General features: G+C 39.1%; 1 protein-coding gene across 1 annotated transcript in view; it reads right to left on the bottom strand.

Moving 5' to 3' along the window:
- The window catches only part of NTN1 (netrin 1), a gene marked incomplete at both ends in the record, with an annotated part of 139878 nt that overhangs the window by 35136 nt on the left and 79681 nt on the right, over window positions 1-25061 (bottom strand). The window contains 2 exon segments of the mRNA XM_083352344.1: window positions 12245-12298; window positions 15551-15700. Coding sequence (XP_083208470.1) covers window positions 12245-12298; window positions 15551-15700 — 204 coding nt within the window.

The raw sequence follows: 25061 nt of genomic DNA, 5'->3' as shown, positions 1-25061 counted from the left end.
TGGTTTGAGTGCTTTTGGGAACAGAAGGGTGTGCTGGATATATAGAGAGAACTAAAATGAACAAGTAAAGCTCGGTGAACTCTGCAGCAATCCCAAGATAACGTAACTGCTATTAACCTCACCCTTGGAACAAGAACACACAAATGAACCTCCAGCAATATCTTTTCTTCTTGCTGAACAAGATTGATTGAAAAACAAATGGGTGCAAATAAAGCATGAAATTAGATTAAAGCCTCTCAGTTAGGGCTGCCAGCATTGAAATCATGAATTGGACAGGCTTTTATAGAAGCTAAGGCACTATGAACAAGTGTGTGCCAATGGCCCTTCCTGGTGCCCGCATTATTATAGTTTAGGATCAGTTATGAAAATACAGTATGAAGAGCAGATGGCTAGCAGTTTCAAGGGGGGGCTTAATTTTAACTACCCTGAACAAAGCAGACACAGATATTTTCCTGCTTCCCCAAATTCGAACAAGCCGGCCTGGTCTGATGGGTTTGAGGTTTTAACATTGTTTTTAACTAACTTACTACATTGGGCACAAACATTTAACTTTAAGTCTTGTATCCTGTATTCTTATTTTTATTGCCCTGTACACCGCCCTGAGTCCTTCAGGAGAAGGGCGGTATATAAATCAAATAAATAAATAAATAAATTTAAAAAAGGAACAACAAACTACTAAGTAGGACATTTCTTCCCAACATAATCATACAACAGAGCACAGTCCACACCTTCTATTTATGGAAAAATGAATAAGGGAAGGCTGAAATGTCTAGTTAAAAGCAAGGTGAATCATTTATAGACAATCCACAACAACAGAATCAACAATGGCAGTTTGTCATTTTCCGAGAGCAATACAAACTGTTCAAGTGTCATCCTGCTTGAACATTTTCAATCTATCCAGTATTGATAGGCCAATTGTATAAGATAAGATGAAAAGAGTAGCAAAAGCTTTGTCCAGCCCATCTAGACAGACATCTTGCCAAAGTGACACATTAAATGTCAGTTGGCTGGATGGATGTTTCTATCTCTTCAGGGACAACAATCCTTTCGAAATTCTTGCTGGCCTTTCCACAGGTAAAAAGGCACCATTTACTGAATAAGAAAAAAAGGGCTGGGTTATATTCTCCAGAGGATGGGACTGTGTAAGGGATGTACAGGTGGTCCTCAATGTACAACCATTCGTTTAGTGACCATTCAAAGTTACAATGGCATGGAAAAAAGTCACTTATGACCATTTTTCACACTTACAATCATAGCAGCATTCCCCATGGTCATGTGATCAAAATTTGGACGCTTGGCAACTGGTTCATATTTATGACGGCTGTAGTGTCCCTGGGGTCATGTGATGTGCTTTTGTGACCTTCTGACAAACAAAGTCAATGGGAAAGCCAGGTTCATTTTACAACTGTGTTATACTAACTGAACAATGGCAATAATTCACTTATCAACTGTGGCAAGAAAGGTCATAAGATTGGGCAAAATATACTTAACAATAGTCTTGCTTAGCAACAGAAATTTTGGGCTCAATTGTGGTCATATGTTGAGAATTACCTGTAGTAGCATTAAGTGAATATTTATTTGGTCAATACAGCAGACAGAAGGAGGAGTCAGGACCAGGTTACCTATAGGACACATGATAAACTGCTTTTGTACTATGGCAGGACATCTTTATGAAAAGATTCCTGGCTTTATTCGGATTCTATTATGCTGCTAATTGGGAGGAGGAGACATGAAGATAAGCCAAACCCATTCTAGCCATAAGTACCTCAGGAATTCAGGCTAGCCTCAGTAGTGTGCCAAAATGTCTGGATAACAGATGCACATTTTTAAAACACTGATATGTGCTAGGGCAAGAATTATCATGGGTTTGTTTTTTCCCCTCACACATATCCTACTTCTCTTGCACTGACTGTGTATTTTGGGTGGGTTTATTGTTGAAAATATACACATGTCTGAGAAATGTACTTAGCGCCTTGTAAATAACAACTGACTTCAGAATGTAGAGCTTGTGTGAAAGTTCTGAGGAAAGATTACAATCGTATGTATTTTTTACTAGGGAATGAGGTTTCACAGTGTATTTAGGAGCACAATGTAAAGATATTAAAAACTTTGTTAAATAAATAAACGAACAAATAAATGAATCATCTTCCAATTGTACCTGTAAATTGATGCATTTTTGTTCAGAATCAAGTCACTAATATGAATTACTATATATCTTTAGATGTATATTTAGGGCTTGAGAATGCATTTGCAACAGGGAGGAAGGACAAGCAAAAGAGCAAAAGTAAATTAGCACATTTTATGCATTGCACCATGTTCCGTATGCTCCCCGTCCAGAGTATCTTCTTTTTAGAACATTCAGATATGATAATTCTGTCTGAGGAACAATACAATAGTAGACAGATTTAATACCCTGCATATGGCCAAAATCCACATTAATCAAGTGTGTCATATTTTTTTGTGTTAAGATAACTTTGTTGATTGATTTGCATGCTGTGGGTGGGTGGAAATGGAATGATATAATTGAATCTATGCCACATGACATATATATTAATTGTGCATCTAATTTCTTTTTAAAATTAATTTAGTTGTTTTCCTGTTCCCTGGCTTTCAATTCTTGCTAGCCACCCAGAGTCACACCAGCAAACTCCTAGAAGGTCAGAGTTCTGTTATTAGCTACATAAGATAATGTTGCACCTAGTTTCAGAATCACTTCAAAGCACGGTGTTAAGCCCATGAATGATTCAATTTCCTATTGAACCCATTCAAATTAAACCACACTTGCAAGGCATTCTGACTTTCAAATGCTGCAGGACTAGGATGAGTGCCATGCAGCCTCACTTTCAAGCTCTTGGAAGGGTATTTATAATTCCTAATTATATTTCAGAATGGTATCTAGAAGCAGAATTAGATTACTGCATGGTTCCATCAGCCAATGTGAATCTGTTCAATATATATACAATATATATTGTATATATATTGAACAGTGAAAAAAGTAAGGTTCTACATTTAGGCAAGAAAAATCAAATGCACAGGTATAGTATAGGTGGTACCTTGCTCAATAGTAGTAACTGTGAGAGGGATCTCGGAGTCCTAGTAGACAATCATTTCAATATGAGCCAGCAGTGTGCTGCAGCTGCCAAAAAAGCCAACACAGTGCTAGGCTGCATTAACAGAGGGATAGAATCAAGATCAAGTGAAGTACTAATACCACTTTACAATGCTTTGGTAAGGACACACCTTGAATACTGCATCCAGTTTTGGTCACCACAATGTAAAAAAGATGTCGAGACTCTAGAAAGGGTACAGAGAAGAGCAACAAAGATGATTGGGGGACTGGAGGCTAAAACATATAGGGAACGGTTGCTGGAATTGGGTATGTGTAGTTTAACGAAGAAAAGAGTGAGGAGTGACATGATAGCAGTGTTCCAATATCTCAGGGGCTGCCACAAAGAAGAGGGAGTCAAGCTATTCTCCAAAGCACCTGAAAGCAGGACAAGAAGCAATGGATGGAAACTAACCAAACAGAGAAGCAACCTAGAACTAAGGAGAAACTTCCTGACAGTTAGAACAATTAATCAGTGGAACAACCTGCCTCCAGAAGCTGTGAATGCAGCAACACTGGAAGTTTTTAAGAAGAGACTGGACAGCCATTTGCCTGAAATGGTATAGGGTTTCCTGCCTGAGCAGGAGGTTGGACTAGATGACCTCTAAGGTCCCTTCCAACTTGTTGTTATTTTTGTTGTTATTATTACTATTATTATTATTATTATTATTATTATTATTATTATTATTATTATTATTATTATTATTATTTACAATATTGTATACAATATATACAATATATCAGAAAAGAATAAAAATATGTTACTTCACTAAGTTCCAGAATATATAGTAAAACCAAAATGTATCAATATGAAAAAAGGGCTTAACTGAATGAACTGAAAGCAGAATCACTTCAGATGATTTTCACTGAACATCTTATTTGTCTCTTGAGAAACCTATATGCGGGTCAAGAAGCAACAGTGAGAACTGGACACGGAACCACTGATTGGTTCAAAATTGGGAAAGGAGTCCGGCAAGGCTGTATACTGTCGCCCTGCCTATTTAACTTATATGCAGAGCACATCATGAGAAAGGCAGGGCTAGATGAATCAAAAGTTGGAATTAAGATTGCCGGAAGAAATATCAACAACCTAAGATACGCAGATGATACCACTCTAATGGCAGAAAGTGAAGAAGAACTAAAGAGCCTCTTGTTGCAGGTGAAGAAGGAGAGTGCAAAACTTGGGTTGAAACTTAACATTAACAAAACCAAGATCATGGCATCTGGCCCTCTCAATTCCTGGCAAATAGATGGGGAAGAAATGGAGGTAGTGACAGATTTTATTTTCCTGGGCTCCAAGATCACTGCAGATGGGGACTGTAGCCAAGAAATTAAAAGACGCTTGCTCCTGGGGAGGAAAGCCATGGCAAATCTAGACAGCACACTAAAAAGCAGAGACATCACCCTGTCAACAAAAGTGCGTATAGTCAAGGCTATGGTCTTCCCAGTTGCAATGTATGGCAGTGAAAGTTGGACCATAAGAAAGGCTGAGCGCCAAAGAATTGAGGCCTTTGAACTGTGGTGCTGGAGAAGACTCCTGCAGGTCCCTTGGACTGCAAGGCGATCAAACCGGTCAGTCCTAGAGGAGATCAATCCTGACTGCTCTTTAGAAGGCCAGATCCTGAAGCTAAAACTCAAGTACTTTGGCCACCTAATGAGAAGGAAGGACTCACTGGAGAAGAGCCTAATGCTGGGAAAGATCGAGGGCAATAGAAGAAGGGGACGACAGAGAATGAGGTGGCTGGATGGAGTCACTGAAGCAGTAGGCGTGAGCTTAAATGGACTCCAGAAGATGGTAGAGGACAGGAAGGCCTGGAGGAATGTTGTCCATAGGGTCGCGATGGGTCGGACACGACTTCGCAGCTAACAACAAATGGTATATCTCATTTTTTAAAAAATGTGCCAGTTTACCTCACAGCTATCAGTTAGACTGCCGGAAGTAAATTTTGTTAAATTTCTGCCTTGTGGCTAGCTTCTTAGAAACCGCTATTTTGAAATAGTTGTACAATTTGAAAACCCATTATTTATTTTTATCTGGAGAAGAAGGAAAATCTAATCCTCCCATTTTACAAAATAAAATGATTTATGTCATCATCAAATGTGGTCTCACTTCACCTCAAATTCTGCCAAACCAATTTGGCATTAGAATAATAAAATGTAATAGAAAGAAAGAGGCATATAAAAGTGCACAATCTACTTAAAATTCAGATTCAAAAATAATTTGCATGGGAGTGTTAAGGAGGAGAATAGAAGTTTGGTTGTCAAGGGCATCCACACCTTCTTCCCTGCCTTCCAGATTCTGGCAAGATGTCCTATTGTAGCAAAGTAGCTATGTCAATGCACAAAATAAAAATAGAAAGAAAAGGTTCAAACCCAAATACTGAGGTGTAAAAACCTTTGCTTTGTATTTGACAGCAAGCCAGAACCCCTGATGGGTGCCTTCTAACCTTTGGCATGACCTTTAGCTTTCTTCATTGTATAAAAGTTCTATTGTGAAACATCCTTGTTGAAAGCAAGGAGATGATGTAAGCTTACTGAGCACAACTTTGGACAGTAATAGGAGAGACAATATCAAGAAGTTGCAGAGATGCTTTGTTGTCCTGAGTAATATTTGAAATCCTAGTATGGTTTATTGTTTCATGGAAATGAGGGTTGCAGAGTGTTTTGCAACCATTCAATCAATCATTATATTGTTCAACCATAGCCAATAACAAACATCATAAAAGGTGGTTATAATTAGTGATGGTAAATAATTCATTGTCAGGGACATTTCTTAGTGAACTAGCATATGTCTTTGCTAGTGACATTAAAATGACTGCAACTCTTTTAAATATCCTAAATTCCTATGAAGTCTGTGTAAATCATGGTGCCATTTGAATAAGGTAAATTAAGAACAAATGTTTCTTGAATTTCTGAGATGAAAAAAATAATGTGACCAATTTTCAGTTTGACTAACCTCTGTAGGCAGAATCACAGATGGTTTTGGAAAAATTGTCCTCTAAAATTGCTGATGGAGTTACACTACAAAGGCTAATATGGCGAAGTTCTGCAGAGATTTGTCTTGAGGGTAACATTATACAACATTTTTATTATTATTTTTATTTGCTTGTTTCATGATGGGTTGCTTATCAAATCTGAAGTTTATATGAAATTGGCCAGCATTCAGGATACTGCAATTAGATTGCAACCTAATCTGGACTGGCTGGTGTATTTGAATGCCAGGTCGGTCGTTAATAAGGCTCCTCTCGTTCGAGACTTGGTCGAGGGTGAGCAGGCTGACCTGGCTTGCATCTCGGAGACCTGGTTGGGCCCAGAGGGCGGTGTTCCTCTGGTTGATCTTTGCCCACCAGGTTTCCGGGTGCTGCACCGGCCTCGGGCTCAGGGTAGGGGTGGGGGAGTGGCTGTTGTTGTGAGGGAGACCTTGTGTCCGCGGGAGGCCACCGTTCCCCAGACAGTCGGGTGTGAGTCTCTCTTTTTGAGATGCGGCCCTGGTGCGCAGTTGGGCTTGCTGCTGGTGTACCTTTCGCCTAGTCACGCAGCAGCAGCCCTGCCTGAGCTGCTTGATGTCCTCTCGGGGCTGGTGGTTGAGTTCCCGAAACTTATAGTTTTGGGGGACTTCAACCTACCATCGCTGGGAGGATCATCTGAGTTAGCTCGGGAGTTCATGGCCTCCATGACGGCCATGGACCTGACGCAAGTAATTACGGGACCGACTCATGAAGGAGGCCACACCCTTGACCTTGTTTTCTTGTCTGGACGGTGGTTAGATGATCTTGGTGGGGGCTCTCCAATTATTATGCCCCTGTCATGGACCGATCATCATCTCCTGCGGCTGGTCTTCCGTTTTGCCACCCCCCGCCGTGGGTGTTTGGAACCACTCAAATGGTACCGCCCCAGACGCTTAATGGATCCCCAAAGGTTCCAGGCGGCGCTGGGGTCCCCACCTGCCTCCCTCACTCACAGCTCGGCCGAGGCCCTAGTGGAGGCCTGGGAAAGGACGGCCACTGAGGCCCTTGACCGAGTTGTACCCTTGCGGCCCCTGACCCGGTGCAGATCCCGTCGGGCTCCATGGTTTTCTGCGGAGCTCCGGGAGATGAAGCGTCGGAGACGGGGCCTAGAGAGCGGTTGGAGGTCCAGCCGATCCGAACCCGACCGATTGCGACTAAGAGCCTATATTAGGTCTTATCTCGCTGCAATTAGGGAGGCGAGGTCTAACCACTTCGCCACCCTTATTGCGTCCGCAGATAATCGCCCGGCCGCCCTGTTTAGGGTGACTCGCTCCCTCCTAAATCAGGAGGTGAGGGAGGATCCCTTGCAGGGACGTGCCGAGGAGTTTAACCAACATCTGTCGGACAAAATCGCTCGGATTCGGACCGGTTTGGACTCTGACTGGGCAGAGTCTGACGATCAGGACACGGGTGGTCTTGTCGATACCATCTGGGAGGAGTTTGATTCTGTAACTCCGGAGGAAGTGGACAGGATCATGGGGAGGCTGAGCACCACCACATGTTTACTGGACCCGTGCCCTTCCTGGCTGGTTTATGCAGCCCGGGAGAGGACACGCAGCTGGTTCCAGGCAGTTATATCGGCCTCTTTGAGTGAGGGTATCTTCCCCGCCGTCTTGAAGGAGGCGGTGGTGAGGCCTCTCCTCAAGAAGCCTGTCCTGGATCCGGCTGTATTGAACAACTTTCGTCCTGTCTCCAACCTTCGCTTTCTTGCGAAGGTTGTTGAGAGTGTGGTGGCGCATCAGCTCCCTTTGGTCCTGGATGAAGCGGATTATCTAGACCCGTACCAATCGGGTTTCAGGCCCGGGTACAGCACGGAGACGGCATTGGTCGCGCTGGTGAATGATCTCTGGAGGGCTCGGGACAGGGGGCATTCCTCTGTCCTAGTCCTATTAGACCTCTCGGCGGCTTTCGATACCATCGACCATGGTATCTTGCTGCGGCGTCTCAGGGGATTGGGAGTGGGAGGCACAGTTTTACAGTGGTTCTCCTCCTATCTCTTGGGACGTTCGCAGTCGGTGTTGGCAGGGGGGCAGAGGTCGACCGCGAGGTCTCTCATTTGTGGAGTTCCTCAGGGGTCGGTCCTCTCGCCTCTCCTGTTCAACATCTACATGAAGCCGCTGGGTGAGATCATTCGTGGCTTTGGAGTTGGGTATCATCAGTACGCTGATGATACCCAACTTTTCTTTTCGACCCCAAACCACCCCAGTGATGCCCTCAACGTGATGTCCCGTTGCCTGGAGGCGGTTCGGGTCTGGATGGGGAGGAACAGACTCCAGCTCAACCCCGACAAGACTGAGTGGCTTTGCATACCTTCGTCCCGGGTTTATTCGGACATTCCACCTCTAGTTATGGGGGGTGAACTATTACCCCCCGTAGATAGGGCTCGCAACTTGGGGGTCCTCCTAGATTCACGGCTCACTTTGGAAGACCATATAGGAGCCGTGACTAGGGGGGCCTTCGCACAGGTTCGCCTGGTGCGTCAGTTGCGGCCCTATCTTAGCCGGGACGATTTATGCACGGTCACTCATGCGCTCGTGTCCTCTCGTCTGGACTACTGCAATGCTCTCTACATGGGGCTGCCCTTGAGGACTACTCGGAAGCTCCAACTGGTACAGAATGCAGCCGCGAGAGTGGTGTTGGGAGTCTCCCGATACTCCCACGTTACGCCTCTGCTCCGTGAGCTGCATTGGTTGCCAGTTGTCTTCCGGGTGAGATTCAAGGTACTGGTAACGGTATTTAAAGCACTCCATGGCATGGGGCCGGAGTACCTCAGGGAACATCTGCTGCCGGCATCAAGCTCCCTGCGCCCTGTGCGTTCCCACAGAGAGGGCCTCCTCAGGGTGCCACCGATCAGAGAATGTCGATTGGTGGCCCCCAGGGGGAGATCCTTCTCTGTGGGCGCTCCGGAGCTGTGGAATCAGCTACCGGTAGAGCTCCGGATGGCGCCCGATCTTCGCTCCTTTCGTCGCGATCTTAAGACATTTCTGTTTGTACAAGCCGGCCTAGCCTGAGGGGGAGTGTTGGGGTTATTTTATTTTTGTTTTTTAATTTTTCTGGGGGTTTTTAGTGTTGTATTTATATTGTTTTTAACTAGGGCAATTTGTTTAATCTTTTTTTAATGTTTGTATTCACTATTTTATTCTGCCCTGTGAACCGCCCTGAGTCCTCAGGGAGAAGGGCGGTATATAAATGTTATTAAATTAAATTAAATTAAATTAAATTAAAATATTAGGTTGATGACAACAAGATGTCCTTTAACAGGGAAGCATCACATTTCGGGTAGAAAACAAAATTTAGAAACACTATATCAGATTAGGACTTGGATTGATCATTGACATCAAGCTAGATGTAGGAAGTGATATGAAACAGGTTCTAGAAAGATTCTAATGCAGTAGTGGGCTGGATTCAAATAAACACTATCTCAAATATGTGTGGTTCCCCTCTAGTTTGCCCAGGTGAGATCACATTTGCGCATCACACCTGAAGAATATTAACAGACCAGAACCAGGATAAGGGTATAACAAAAATTATTAAAAGATTTGAGGAAATGCCCTGTGAAGATAGACTGAAGGAAATTGAGATGAGAAAACATTCACTTCCATTTAAAAAAAAAACACCATAAAGAAAATGATGTTTTCATTCCCACAGAAACTAAGTTAATAAATAACAAGTACAGTTACAATTACCTAGCTTTTGTTTAAATACTAAGCAAAAATATCTGATGGTAAGTTCTGTATAACACTATGGCAGAGGTTGTGTATTCCCCAGGTCTGGAGATTTTTTAAAATAAGTCTATTAATTGGTTTTCTTGCACATGATTTGAACAAAATTAGGAAACAGAGCCCAAATTCAGTCAATCTCTAGGCAAAACAATATTTCCTACAATTTGTCCTCTTGCCTCTTGTCCTGCCCATCTCTGATCAGTTAATGCACTTGCATAATTGCATTGCTATTGCAAATGAGGCACTGTAATAGACAATATAAAATAGATCATATCTCATGATAATCTACTAACTTTGTGGGAAACACGTGGGAACATGATAAGATGTACAGGAAACTCTAACTCCACAACACTGAACAGTTTCCATTTAATATTTCCACCAATTGACCGGAGTATTCACACTAGCTTTTTAAATAATGATAACTTTATATCAAGGGAAGAATGTATGAGCAGAAAGACAAAAATTGCATTAAAAATATACAACAGAAGATTCATGAGTATCATCAGGAGGAAACTCATGCTGGATTTCATGCACCATTTTGTTCACTAGGAACAATAATTTTACAACACTGAAGTTAATTTACTTGAAATAGGACTTAATGAGACAAGCTTTTTTTGGTAACCCTCCCCCCCCACAAAAGCAGATAGGACTTGCAGCAATGGCTAAAGCAGGGGTCTTCAAGGTTGTGCCTTTTATGACTTGTGGACTTCAACTCCCAGAATTCTGGGAGTTGAAGTCCACAAGTCATAAAAGGGCCAAGCTTGAAGACCCCTGGGCTAAAGGATTTGGAAAAAATAGGAGAAGATTCGGGGTGTATGTTAGTATTAAGTCTTATAATATGTAGGGGCTTTTTTTAACATTGTTTCATAGTGTTTGGACACTTCAGTTTCAAAGTAATAAAGGTGATAAGATAGTTGATCAAAATTCAGTAGGAAATGAGATATGGTTCCTAGGGCAATGCAACATTATCAAGAGGGTTATTTTTCCTTTCCCAGCAACAATCATTCTCTTGAAAACGTCATCCCTTTATGATAATAAGATACTTTAAAAAGCCCCTCCATTATCATCTGTGGAGGTTATTTATCTTTTATGTTTTGTTTCACATGTTTCATAAGATGGAACCAGTCTATTTGCTGTTTTAAAGCCTTCATAAGGAGAAAAGTTCTCTTATCTTAAGAATGTTCTCATTTTCCTGGCCTGGGGAAAGGTGCAAAGTTTGGGATGTAAATTAATGATGTCAAAGAAAGATTTTAGTGAGACAGAGGGAAACCTCTATAAACCATAACCAGCTCATTGGCTGGCTGTTCCAGTTGGTGATGTAGTGCATTACTGCTACCCAGGTTTGCAAGCAGTAGGTGATATGCCTACTTACAAAGCTTTGCTGCTGCTCAAACATCTCAAGCCCCCATAATATTAAGTGAATACACACACACACGTCCTGCATGTCAGTCACATAAAAAGAAACCAAAACCAATACGAAGCCTTCTTTTCAACTTTCTACATCTCAACAGTTTGTTAGAATAGCCTTGTGTGATCTGCACTGACTTTCCTTATAAATCAACTTCTTTGACCGTTTTATAATAAACAGCCTTATGACAAAAGCCATCGGATAGGCTTTTGTAGATAAAGTTGGTGCTTTAAAATGATCTCCTGGTTCTTGGGAGCCTTGTAAAAGATCATCTGCCACATTTTACTTATTAGTTGATGCTTTTCCAGATGAGGCTATTAACAGAGGTGCATCGTCCCTGGCCAGAGATATACATACTCTAAGAAATAAGTATTGCATATTTACTATATTCTTTAGTAACATACAGGGCTTTTTTTCTCATAGAACGCCCATAACGGAGTTCCGGCACCTTTTTCTTTTACAAAAAAAGCACTGGTAACATATAAGGACGCGGTGGCTCAGTGGGTTAGGATGCTGAGCTTGTCGATCAGAAGGTCGGCAGTTTGGCGGGTCGAATCCCAAGTGCCGTGTAACAGAGTAAGTGCCTGTTACTCGTCCCAGCTTCTGCCAACCTAGCAGTTCGAAAGCACATAAAAATGCAAGTAGAAAAATAGGGACCACTACGGTGGGAAGGTAACAGCGTTCTGTGCGCCTTTGGTGTCTAGTCATGCCGGCCACATGACCACGGAGACGTCCTCGGACAAGCGCTGGCTCTTCGGCTTTGAAACGGAGATGAGCACCGCCCCCTAGAGTCGGAAATGACTAGCACGCATGTGCGGGGGAACCTTTACCTTTTACCTTAGTAACATATATGGTCATGAAAGCAGGCACTTTTAGCAAATTGTTAAACAGCCAAAACATACTAAGATACCACATGCTTCAGGTTAGGCATATATAATGATGATAGTGATGGTGATATAATAACAGTAATAAAATCACAATAACAACGATAATAGTATACCTGCGGGCTTTTCTGTGCTGCTGGCCACAGTGGTAGGAGGAACAACAGGAATCTCTGTGGGCAAAAAGAAAAAGTGGACAGAAAAAAGAACAAACAAATAGGGAAATGTATTATTTACTTTTCTAGCTAAGGAATTGGGCAATTTTATATTTCAAGATAGGTGTGTGGAAAAATCACTTTTTCTTAGAGGTGATAGGGTGACTGAACCACACAATGGTAGATAAGCTAATCCATAATTATATATATAGAGAGAGAGATTTGTTCAGCTTACTCCATAATTTGGAATCACCATCTAAACAAAATTACATTCAGGATAGGCTGCCACCTAGCTATCATACCAAATAGTAGCAACACCGATGTTAATCTTGATATACACCCACAAATTCAGTAATGGAAAGCAACACTCAAATTTACAGGAACCATATCTTTCCCTAGGAATTTCGAAACAGTAACAAAAACCCTGAGTTAAGAATTTGAGGCCCATTCATTCACGCAATTTAGAGGTTCCTCTGCTGAAACTGTTCCCCCCCCATCATAGCAGATCTAAGAACAACCTAAATTGATGGGGCAGTGGCATTTCATGAACTAATTGTTCCCTTTCATTACCTTTTCTCATACAAAATCAGCAATACTTAAAATAGCTGTCGTTCTGAAGAAAAATAGACTTTTATCTATCTATCAATAAAGTTGATATCAGCATTCCGACAGAGAGATTGGGTTCATGTCCATTGGCTACAATTTTAACTTGTAGATGTTGCTTATCTTTCACATAGAGAAATGATGTGCATTGAAGATACATTTTGCTTTTTGGTGGAATATAGAATTTATAGACAAACTCTATGCATCTGCAGCTTGTATTTTGAAAGACATATATTGAAAGAAGAATAAAATCGTATTCTCCAACTTTTTCCAAATGTTTCATATCTGGTTTTAGAATGAATAAATCTATAAGTAGAACTATACTGTTTGTACAACCATTGGGTGAACTGAACTAAAATTAGGTTTGTAGTTAAAGATATGTTTAATTGACAAGGAGTGCCTATAACAATTAATTGCTCCATTAGAGAGTTCACTATGTTAATCTTTTGCAGCTAAAAGCAATAAATCCCAAAGGGGGAATATAGTTTGAAATTCTTATTCCATTCTTTCCTGTAGCATTATTATACGAGTTTCCTACTCTCTGGAGCCAGAATTATGTTTATTATTATTATTATTATTATTATTATTATTATTATTATTATTATTATTATTATTATTGTTGTTGTTGTTGTTATTGTTATTATTATTATTATTATTATTATTATTATTATTATTATTATTATTATTATACCAGCTCTCAGATTCACAAGTAACTTTATAACAAGATATATTAGTGATATTCTATCTCTCATAACACTATAAGCACTTGTAGATATTTTCAGCAAGATATGTCTAACAGTGGTGATAGTGAATTTAGTAGTATTCAAGGAGCATAGGACACTGCATTGTTTCTTCATTCAGGCAGTAGTCATGTCTGCTTAGCATCAGTAAAACAGTGGTATTACATACCTCCATCTAAACAACAATACAGGAATATATTTAGGGATACATATTTCATTTTATTAGAAATGCATCTTAAAAATTTGTTTTGGGTCTCTATCAAAGACTTGTTTCTTTCAACCATAATCTCTTTTTTTCTGTATTAAAGCCAAGGAAATAATGTATTGGCACGACATAAAAGTTTTCTGCTCCATTGTTATTCTTCAAAGTTGCTATAAATGTAGCTTGGCTCTTTATAACAACATTTCTTAAAAACCAACACAGCCCAGTTTAACATTGTTAAGAATTACACCACAATAAATCTGATTACAGTAGCAGCAGTTGTGCGGAGGGGGGGATGTTAACAGGAATTGCAAATGCTTTCATGATTCTACAGCAATTAGTATACATGCAGCATGATTAATAAGAACTACTTTTGTTCTTTGAGGATTTTTTTACATTCTATAATCATCTGGCTACTGGAGCTTCTTCCCTCATTCATGGGCAACAACCAATATTTTCCTAAATATAAAAGAGAACACAATTCCCAAGGTTTGATCATAATAGCCACTGGTAGTAGTGTAATCATCATCAACTGGATGTAGCCATATTTGATAAAGAGATTAAAAAGAACTGGATTCTTATCTATTCATACTGGAGTCAGGTGCACAAGTAGGAGTTGCTTCATTTCATGTTACTCCCAAATGTATTTTTCTCCTGTCCATGTAAGTGAATGTGACGCTGGAAGCTAAAGAGCCATATGTGGATTCTTCTCTCCTATCAGCTATCACTATGTGAAGTAAATTGGGCTCAGAAACATTGATTCCCCCAAAGTCACTCTGAGATCCTCCTTGGGAAAAGGTGACCCAACTCTCTGGAAAGCTGACTTTTGGTTATATGGAATGGTAGTTTAGAACAGAGAGTGTTATCTTCACATAGGTAAAAAAAAAAGGACTACAACTGGATTTTTCTTTTCAGGTTTTTATACTATGTAAACCGTGTAGATGAGGGGAGGTCTTGGGCATCAATGAGTTCTGAAGGAGGATATTGCTAGAAGACAACATAGCTTCATCCATGGATGCATCTCTCCTGAAGTTATAGCTACCTCATACCTAGGCATCAACTCCCCTCCCTTCTTAAAATAGATCTGGAAGCAACATTATTTGTTTACTAAAGTGATTGTGTAAGCATGTTAGGCATGTTGATATACATGTCAGCCATGAAACAGGAGAATTAAAATTGTAGGCTACTATCATCGCTCTTTTACTAAATAGGCATTGAGAGATTGATGTGAAATATACCATTGTAAAATTGCTACATTTTTTTTTGATAGCAGGTTCCTAACAATGAGGGAAGTTGGGTAGTTTAACATTTTTACTTGGATCTTATAAGCCTGAGGCATAAATAACGATAGTAGCAGTTTACAGTTAATGGGGAAAATAAAAGTACATATTCTGCCATTCAAAATATCACATCTTAACCTCCAAACCTTTTATATAAATGATCACTATTTTTTACTCAGATCATTCAGCTAACATATATAGGTCCTTTTTTTTGCTATTAGCTTTTGCTCTCTCCTGTGTGTTGTCCTAATTTTTCTCTCTGAAAAATTGCACTTTTACTGGGTTCACAGTATACAATATATCAATAACATCCATGAACACTGTAATGTATGAGGAGCCAAGCACTGTTTAAAAAGCTGAGTCTATCCAGTTAGGTGTTAGTAAACAAGCCAGACTCAGGATTAATTAAGTTATGGTATAGATGTCAAAAAGAGCATCCACCTACTTATGCAGGGGGCAATGGGAGATCTGCTTTGCTGGTAGCCTTTGGCACATCGGTTACAAGTGATGCCCGTCACACCATCTTTGCAGGGACATTGCCCTGTAGTTTGATTACAGGTTTTTCCAGCTGCACCCACGGGATGGCAATCACATGCTGTGGGGGGGAACATACAACAAAAGGATCAGAAGAGGGATTCGAAGGGAAGGAAGGATTTACCAAAAAGAACATGTGTTATCAAAAACCAATGGCATCCATGATTGTTTCACCAGAATTATGGACATTAAGTGAGAAGAGATAGTCCTGTAGTCTTTTCTTTGATTGCGCATTATTTTCCATCCAATATTAGTGCTTTAGTAATCTACCTTTGCCAGTAAATCTGAAAGAGAAATGATTTCTGACCAGTACTTCCCCTTGCATTACGCAAATAACCCTTGCATTATATATATATGTTAACATACTTGTTTGAACACATTTATTTTCACCTGATTCAATGCTTTCATCTGTATTTTGCAGTCTTGTTTTTCTTGTTTGTAACAAAATGTCTTTTCTTCAATCTCACTGAAAGTAATAAAGAGGAATAATCCTACCACAAATAAGATGTGAACAAAAGAACCCTCTCTATTTTTTTCCAAGCTGTCTCTCAACCCTGCAAGATATGCATATAAAATCATTCTGAGTAGCAGCTATTATGTCCACATCGGGCTATGCATTAAAGGCATCTGAATTTTTATGACAGTGAATATTGAGGTATGGTTACATAATATCTAACAATAATTTGGTGGAATGCAAGCATCAATATGATGGCTTGCAAAGTAGCCCTAGATTAGAGGCCCAAGACTGCATAAAACAGTGTGAGTACATTTGGACTTTGGTTGTGCTTGTGGCATAATGGCCAAAGTGACCCACCTGACCTTACCTTTAGCAGGAGATGGTCTATGTGGCACAGGTATGACTAAGGATGGCAACCAAGTCTTACTGCCATTTGGGTATGTTGTGTGTCTATGATAAGAGAAAGGGGAATGATAGAACAGGCTGCTAAAATGCCAGACGTTTGAGCTAGTGTAACCTGAGTTCTCGTGGGTATGAATGAAAATGGGATTTGATAGGTTGGTGATGGCTCTGTTACATTCTAGTGAATTATGATAATGGAGGAATTAAAGGTGAGCTTTGGGGAGGAAAAGAAATTCAGAATGATATGATCCAGGAGGAAAAAAGATATTTTGTTAGGTACCAGGAGTCAAATCAGAGAGTAAGAATATTAATGATTTATCTGCAAATATATTTGTTTTCCATTAACAAACTAGATACATATTTAGAATTTGGTTAAAGAAGGGAAGATGATTAACAGAGGGAATTTGCATGCCCAATGTGACCTATTTTTGTTTCGTAGGAAATAGCATTCTGTTCAATTTGTTAGTCAGAAAATGATCTTATAATATGCCATATTTTTATATGTCATTGGCCTGCAGAGTAATTGGTTCAGAAATAAACCAATATATTACAGAAAGGAATGTATTACAATTATAGGCATGTGAACTTAAAGACACTTTTTCACTTCACAAAATATGCTGGATGAGCAAGAACTCTCATATATATGTATTTCCTGACTGTATAATGGGAGGAACACTATAGCCCACAGATTGTTTTATGTAATACTCATCAGTAACTTATCAGAACCTATATTGTTGCTAGATTTCACTTCTCCCTGCCCCATCTTTCCCTACAGAAAATGGAAGGAAGATAGTTTCAGAAGAAAAGACAAAGAAAAGAATTGGTGTACTAGTTATTCAATGAAGAATTCAAAACACTGACAGTGAATAAAGGAAAAAAGTGGACGTTTTCAATATTTACTTTGATTCTGTCTCCAATAAAAAATACCTATATCTTCCACTAGAAAATTATGGGCAAGTTAAAGAGAAGAGCACGTTGAAGAGGTGGGATTAAAGCTAAATAGAAATATGATCAGAGAATACTCTTTTATTTTAAATGCATTAAAATCTTCAGAATTGCATCCAAAAATACTAAAGAAGCCAGTTGATGGTCTGACTATGTTTTATTTTGGAGATATAATAATGACTGGAGAAGAATAAATATTCAGCCTAAGTTCATAAAGTAATAAATGAGGAAATCAGAAAAGTATACACAGATCATTATGAATCAATAGCTGGCACAGACGTCCACGACGGCAGAACCAAGGAGTCCAAAATGATGAACATAATTGTGGATCTAAGCCCACCGCTTTCTACTTTTGCTTAGTAAAATTGCCAGTGTAATGAGTTCACTTGATAATTTTCTTAAGATTAGGTAAAAGGTAAAGGTTCCCCCGCACATGCATGCTAGTCGTTTCCAACTCAAGGGGCCGGTGCTCATCTCCGTTTCAAAGCCGAAGAACCAGCGCTTGTCCGGGGACGTCTCCGTGGTCATGTGGCCGGCATGACTAGACGCCAAAGGCGCACGGAACGCTGTTACCTTCCCACCGTAGTGGTCCCTATTTTTCTACTTGCATTTTTACGTGCTTTTGAACTGCTAGGTTGGCAGTTTCTTAAGATTACAATGCAGTAATAACGTAAGTAAAAAAACATGAAAGAGAGATAATTTTGTACAAAGCCTTGCACCAAATAAATTAAAGGGACCCGAGAATTTATTATGAAAATGGACTTTACCATGCAGTTGTTCATTTGACAAACAACTATGGCTTCTTTTTGTTTGTTTGTTTCTCTTAAAGTTTCTTTTTAACCCTAAGTTTCTTTCTAACTTTTAGTCAGGAATACTGGGAAAGGCAGCTGTAAATTTAACTGGCCGATAGCAGGCGTATAGTATATTGTATCAATAGTATATTGATACTATTATGGCCTCTCCTCCCTTATAGAAGGAAACCTAAGTTCTTAGAGACAGGAATGGAAATCTGTTGGACAAGAGACTGCCCATCAGAACTGAGTTAAAGGTCTCAAAAGCAACTGGTTGATCTTGACACAAAATTATACTATATGTAATTTAGTTGGAATGTGAGAAACCATTGCCTTATGTGGAACTCACAGCCTTTTGCAACAAGGGGGGGGGATTTTGGCAACAGCATGACTTTATTCTAATTTCTACTAAACTTTTTATCTACTGAATTTTCAAGAAAGCGCTCCGTTTAAACCCTCTGTTGCAGAAGTTCATAAGTGATTCTTTCCCTTTCCCTTTTGTAGGTTTATATTGAAATCAAGCTTCCCTTCCTTCAAGCAGTAGCTCAGCAAATAAACCGAGGATGCAGGCTGACAAAGGAGGGGGCTGTGGGAAAGAGAAGCACTGGTCTGTATATACAAAGAATCAAAAGTATCTGATGAAAAGCAAGAAAAGCTTTAAATTAGCAAAGATTGCAGCTTCCTTGTAGTTCTAAGAAGCGTTGTAAGGCTGCTGTTTAAAACACAGCCAGTGGCAGAAAAGACTTGACCCGAAATACAGCATGTTTACTAATTGAGTTAACATATTTTAGCTATATCTGTCTTATCAATTTTGAAATTATTTTGATTTGGCAGGAAAGGCATTTCCTCCAGGTCTTGAAGTCATTATGACATTGGTTCTAAGCTGATGCTTAGACTGTACTGTATGAATTGATCTTCTGAAACTCCATTTCAGAAATGCTTTTTATTGCTATGGCAATACAATAAAAGTTTATTTCTTCTGTCAGTATGGCTTATTAATTTTATTATTAGTGAAACATTATATTTGAGCTTTGTTTTATGATACTGTGAATAGTATCTTGAATGCACCACCATTCTAAAAGAAGAAACTGAACTCAGCAATGTTTTATATATATATATTGATCAAAGAACATCCCCCGGAAAATAGGAAGAAAGACAAGCAGTTAAAAGAATTTTAAAAGACAAAATAAAAAGGAATGGCGATAGCAATTTATTCCAGAAAATAAAACAGAATTATTTATTGCTCTAAAGCAAGGGTGTCAAACTGCCGTCCCACGGGCCGGATGCATCATAGCAAAGCTGGCAATGGCAAAAAAGTTACGATATGTCACAACATGTCATGTGATATTGCGAGTGTACGACTAAAATTGGGGGTAGATTGAAGCAAGGAGAAGATTTCATTTAGACATTGGGAGAAAATATTTATTTTATTTATTTTATTTTAATTCCATTTATATCCCGCCCTTCTCCGAAGACTCAGGGCGGCTTACAAGCTTAGCAGTAGCCTTCATTCTATGTCTATGCCTGCTTATTAGGGCTTTCACACACACCCCAAGCGGCATTATTACAAAGTCAGCTTATTGCCCCCAACAATCTGGGTCCTCATTTTCCCTACCTCGGAAGGATGGAAGGCTGAGTCAACCTTGAGCCTGGTGGGACTCGAACCTGCACTAATTGCAGGCAGCTGGTGTTACTTAAGGAGGCATTAGCCCACTGCTCCACCAAGGCTCTTATAAATATGGTTTGGTTGAGAGCTGTTCAGCTACATAACAGGCAGTCTTGTGATGTTGTGGTCTTCTATTTCATGTATATAGTATAAAGGCTAAGCAACAGTCTCCATCAGGGGTACTACAGATCTTGCAGATCCTATCCTGAGCAACAGTTGTATAATTATTCCAAAAGTTACTTCAAAACATTGGATGTAAATTACCGAGCAATCAAAACACTGAGGGTCTGATATTATTTTGTTCCACAAAGAGGATTTCAGATCTTGCTACACTTGGCGCAGGATGAACAAGCTGAGCAATGATCCATCGCTGAAGCTTAACTTTTGGCAGAGAATCTTGGGAGCTAAAATTTATGAGCAAGATTGGCCTTCCAAATTTAAAGTTTATCCAGCTTACTGCCTTTCCATATGTTAAATTCCACTGCTCCCCACTTGGTTTACATTGGCAAATGGAACATGAGTGCATTCATGGTTCATATCATTCATCATTTTTTCATCAAAAGCCTGGAAGTCTTTTCCCAGGGTGCATTACAGTTTTACACCAATGTTACTAAACCTGGGAGAAGCTCTCTTCCAATAGGATTAAATTAGTATCGGTAGCCTGGCAAATATCAGAGTTGAAATTAATCAAAGGGGTTTAAAAAAACCTGGTTCCACATATTGGGCACAGCAGGAGAGATGGTGCCTCAGGAAGCTCATTTAGAAAGAAAGTGGAGAAGAAATAAAAGCAAATCATCATTTTGTTTAAGAAGAAACACAAGGGGACATTTCTCTCCTTTTGTAACCTGTTTTTTGGCACACAACAAGAAACAAGTGAAAATCGTATTAGTCTGATTTCTAAGATACACATTCCAATCATCAATCAAGTGCACTTTTTAAAAGATAAACCAAATTTTCCTCAAAAATAATACTAAGATTATTACAATTGGATGTGTCACAATGCAATTGTGCTGGCATCCATGAATATCTGTTACCCTAGAGGGCATCCAGTCCTTCAACAGAACAAGAAGATACTTGAAACAGCAGCTCTTCAGTTTAGTAACTACACAATTAATTTATTTGGCCACAGCTCTGTTATCCATTTATGAAGAGGCAGTGAAACACAAGTGGTAAGCTATGTTTCATAGGATCATTTTGCATTCATCTCTAACCTCGAACTAATATGTTATAAAGAACATATTCCCCAAAACATGGTTAGGTTCAATTCCTGGCAAATATTAACTTCTTTACAATACATTCTTTAAAAAAGAAAGAAAAAAGAAAGAAAAAAGAAAGAAGGAAGGAAGGAAGGAAGAAAGAAAGAAGATTGTTTATTTTGAGGTAATTCTGATAAGCAGCAATTGTTGTCTGCGTTTGATTTACCTTCAGAAAGGAATTTCCAATTCAATACCTATTCTGTTCATACATGGATCTTTGGCTTATCACAGTCTCTTAAATTTTCAGATGGAGTAATTCTATTTCATGTCTTCTCTGATCTATTTATTTATTTAGTTTTCTATACCGCCCTATTCCCGAAGGACTCAGGGCGGTTTACAGGGCAATATTTAAAAGACAATATAAATTAAGATAAAAATAGAATTAAAAAGAATTAAATTAATAATAGCCCAACAATAAAACAATGTTAAAATTTAAAACTAAAAACCCCCCTCAGTCCAGGCCGGATAGATCGAAAAGCCAGGTTTTCAGGTCCCGGTGAAACGAGTGCAGGTCGGGGGCAGTCCGGAGTTCCACAGGTAAATCATTCCAAAGGGCAGGCGCGCCCACAGAGAATGCCCTCCCTCTGGGGATCACCTGCCGGCATTCCCTGACCGGCGGCACCCTAAGGAGGCCCTCCCTATGGGAGCGCACAGGACGATGGGAAGTTGATGCCGGCATATGTCTAGCCATATGTCTAGCCATATGTCTCTGTTGCGTCACTGCTCTAAGAGTCATATTGACTTCAGTGAAAGGATCACTTAAAGCAAAATCATCTCTCCCCCCCCCCCTGATTCATACAGAACCTGGGGACTGCTTTAAGAAAAGCATAGAAGTGCTATGCTTGTGCTTGCTCATGGTCAGATATTCTTCTCTTCTGAAGAGTTTGTAATTCAGTAATTTGGGAAGAGAAGGCATACTGCAAGTAAGGGCAAGGAGAAAAAGTAGGAACTGTGTTGCACAATTAATAATATCCACATGGGAAAGTTCCCAACTTCCAGTCTTAAATCCCATGTAATAAATTTTTTAAAATATTGTTCAAATGAAGCTGCTTTATTCATTGGACTCTGTCTTTATCAAGTTTTACTATATGGGCTTTTTTTGGTTTTGTTTTTTCTGCCTAATTCTTAATCATGCCCCTTGCCTGTTGAATCTAGCACAGTTAACTCTGAATAGCACATCCATCAAGTTCCATTAAAAAAAAACTATATATTGAGAGTAATACCTTGATGAGTCAGTGGTGTTGTGGTGGAAAGACTATAATGGAGAATTTGATATACACTGGAAATCAAACATAATATACATATTGCAGTGAAAATAATATAGGGCTCAGATACCCTGCATACTGTATATTATGGTCCAACCTGGAACTGTTTAGTAATTACATGGCTGGCACAGTGAGAACATGAGTTTTGAATCATTCTTTAATCACAACACTAGCTGCCGAATGAGTTGTATTACTCTTTCTTGTGCTAATTTATGTGTCTTTATTCCTAGCACTTTTCTCTCACCAAAATGCCTTCCTGAACTGCTGGCATTTCATTTCTTAATTTGACCACCCAGATGCACATGGCAACTTGCCTCTTTTTACTGTCAAATTGTGCCCTGGAAGGCCTTGGCATGATCCCAACCTCACCACTTTATGTGATACCCCTACTCAATCTGTCATCTCTTTTCCTGTTGTGTGGTTTTTCTTGCTATGTGCAGGAAGAGAGACATTATGCTTGCTAGTCTACCAGAAGTTTTTAATTTGTTTTGGTATATGGCAGAGAGTTGGGGAAGACTGCTAAAACTTTGTTTAGAAAAAACTAGTAGAATCTAAGGCATTTTCAAGTAAATGATAAGAAGGTTGTCCATGGCTTAAAATAATCTTTCTTAAAATTCATAAATAAAAGAATGTCAGTAATTATTTTATTAGGACTGGAGAGTATTGCTTGCTATTAAAATATTTACCTCATCAATTATAGTGCTTCTTTTGTTTTCTAAGGGTTTTATTTATTTATTTATTTTAAACTTAAAGCCATCCAAATTGAATGGATCTTGCTCATTGAACAATTATTTTCTACTTATCATGGATGGATGTGGACTGAACTATTTTTAAGGGACACATTGTCCAATTTATTTGACATTAATTTATGAAGTTTTTAAAGCCTGACATATATTTTTGTGTTTTTATAAACTACTAAAATTTGTATGACTTTAGGGTTTAATATACTTCTCAAAATGAAATTTACCTACCAGTAATACACAATATATTTTCGTTTGGGGTAAGTTCTACTGAGTTCAATGGAGTTTACTTCTGAGTAGATATGTCCATCTTCCTTCATGTTATCAGCCCTAAATCCATTGCTCCTTCAGAAATAATGGCATGAGTGATAAGTGTCATGGAATGTCAGAGGGATGCACAAGACTGAAGGGAAAGCAGTTTAGTACATATTGTATGTTAAAATGGATGGGTAGAAGTCCACTGTTATTTACAAGCAACCCACGTACATTCATAACATAATATTAGGCACAAGAATAATGAAGTTTGCTACATGCTTGCTTAGTAGATATTGCTTTTAATTTCACAAAGCAGCAAGTAGAATACCTCTGTAAATGTATTAAATGCACATGCAAATGAAGCAGGACATAATGGTTGAAAGAATCAAGTCCTATGGAGGAAGATTTTCTGTTACATAGGATGGTTGATGGTAAAGTTCATGGAAAACACAATAAATGGGTTAATTTCATAAAATGAACTTCATTCCAGCCATACTTCTGGAAAGCCCAGCTTTGTGGTAATTATCTGCTGCAATGAGAATTAATATTTGTAAATAGAGAAATTGTGGAAATGGTTAATAGTTTTGCAGAAGTATTTTTAGCACAATTCTTTCTAAACAGCCACGACGAAGGGATGAAACAAAAACAATATGGATACCTGGTTGACAACACTATTTCTATGCAAATTATTACATAAATCAATGTGAATTAAATAATAAAAAGTTAAATAATTGCAAAAGGACTTGTGTTTTTTTAAAAAAAAACCTCTATAAAAACTTTATAACCCACAAGGATGAAAAGGAAGAAATGTTCACCATTCTCACCTTCCCTTGATGCATCACATAATACTAGTTAACATTTATCAGAGTTCTGACATATTTCATTAAAAAGAATCTTCACAATGTAACAATGTAAAAAAAAATGTAACCTTCCATGTTAGAGTTATGATGGGAATGGCAAACTTTGAGTGAAACAGTACCAAGAGCTAGCTAGATCAACAAATTGAATTTTATCCAGCTATGCTAGCTGGGATATTATAAGACTTGAAGTTCAAAATTTCTGGGCATCTGTTCTTAATCATGATTACATCAAAATAACAAAACAGTGGATGTAACGTGACTGCAAACTCTTTTTTAAATATTTGCATTGTGATATCACAAGAGTATATAAGTGATAGAGGTTAAGTTGTGACATCACAATGCACTTTTTGTTATCACCCTTTCCTCCTCCATAATTGCCTCTGTTCTGGATTGGGGAAAGTTGTGCAGATCACACAGTGTACAGTATGTTGTGCCTGTCATCTAATCCTCAGCATCAGTGATCTTCATTTGATAATGGATGCCCATCTGCATAGAAACAAATTAGACCCAGATTGTTGGGGGCAATTAAGCTGACTTTGTAATCATGCCGCTTGGGGGGTGTGTGAAAGCCCTAATAAGCAGGCATATACATAGAATGAAGGCTACTGCTAAGCTTGTAAGCCGCCCTAAGTCTTCGGAGAAGGGCGGGATATAAATGGAATTAAAATAAAAAAATAAATAAAAATAGATTCATAGAGTGACTCACACAGGGATTATATTTAGGTAGCACTTGGCTTCACTGAACATTGGGACCAACATGTTGAACATTGGGACCAACATGCTGA

This window comes from Vipera ursinii, assembly GCF_947247035.1.
Source record: "Vipera ursinii genome assembly, chromosome: 2".
NCBI classification, from domain to species: Eukaryota; Metazoa; Chordata; class Lepidosauria; order Squamata; family Viperidae; genus Vipera; species Vipera ursinii.
The sequence above is the reverse complement of the archived record's forward strand: the minus strand, read 5'-3'. Positions and strand labels throughout refer to the sequence as shown.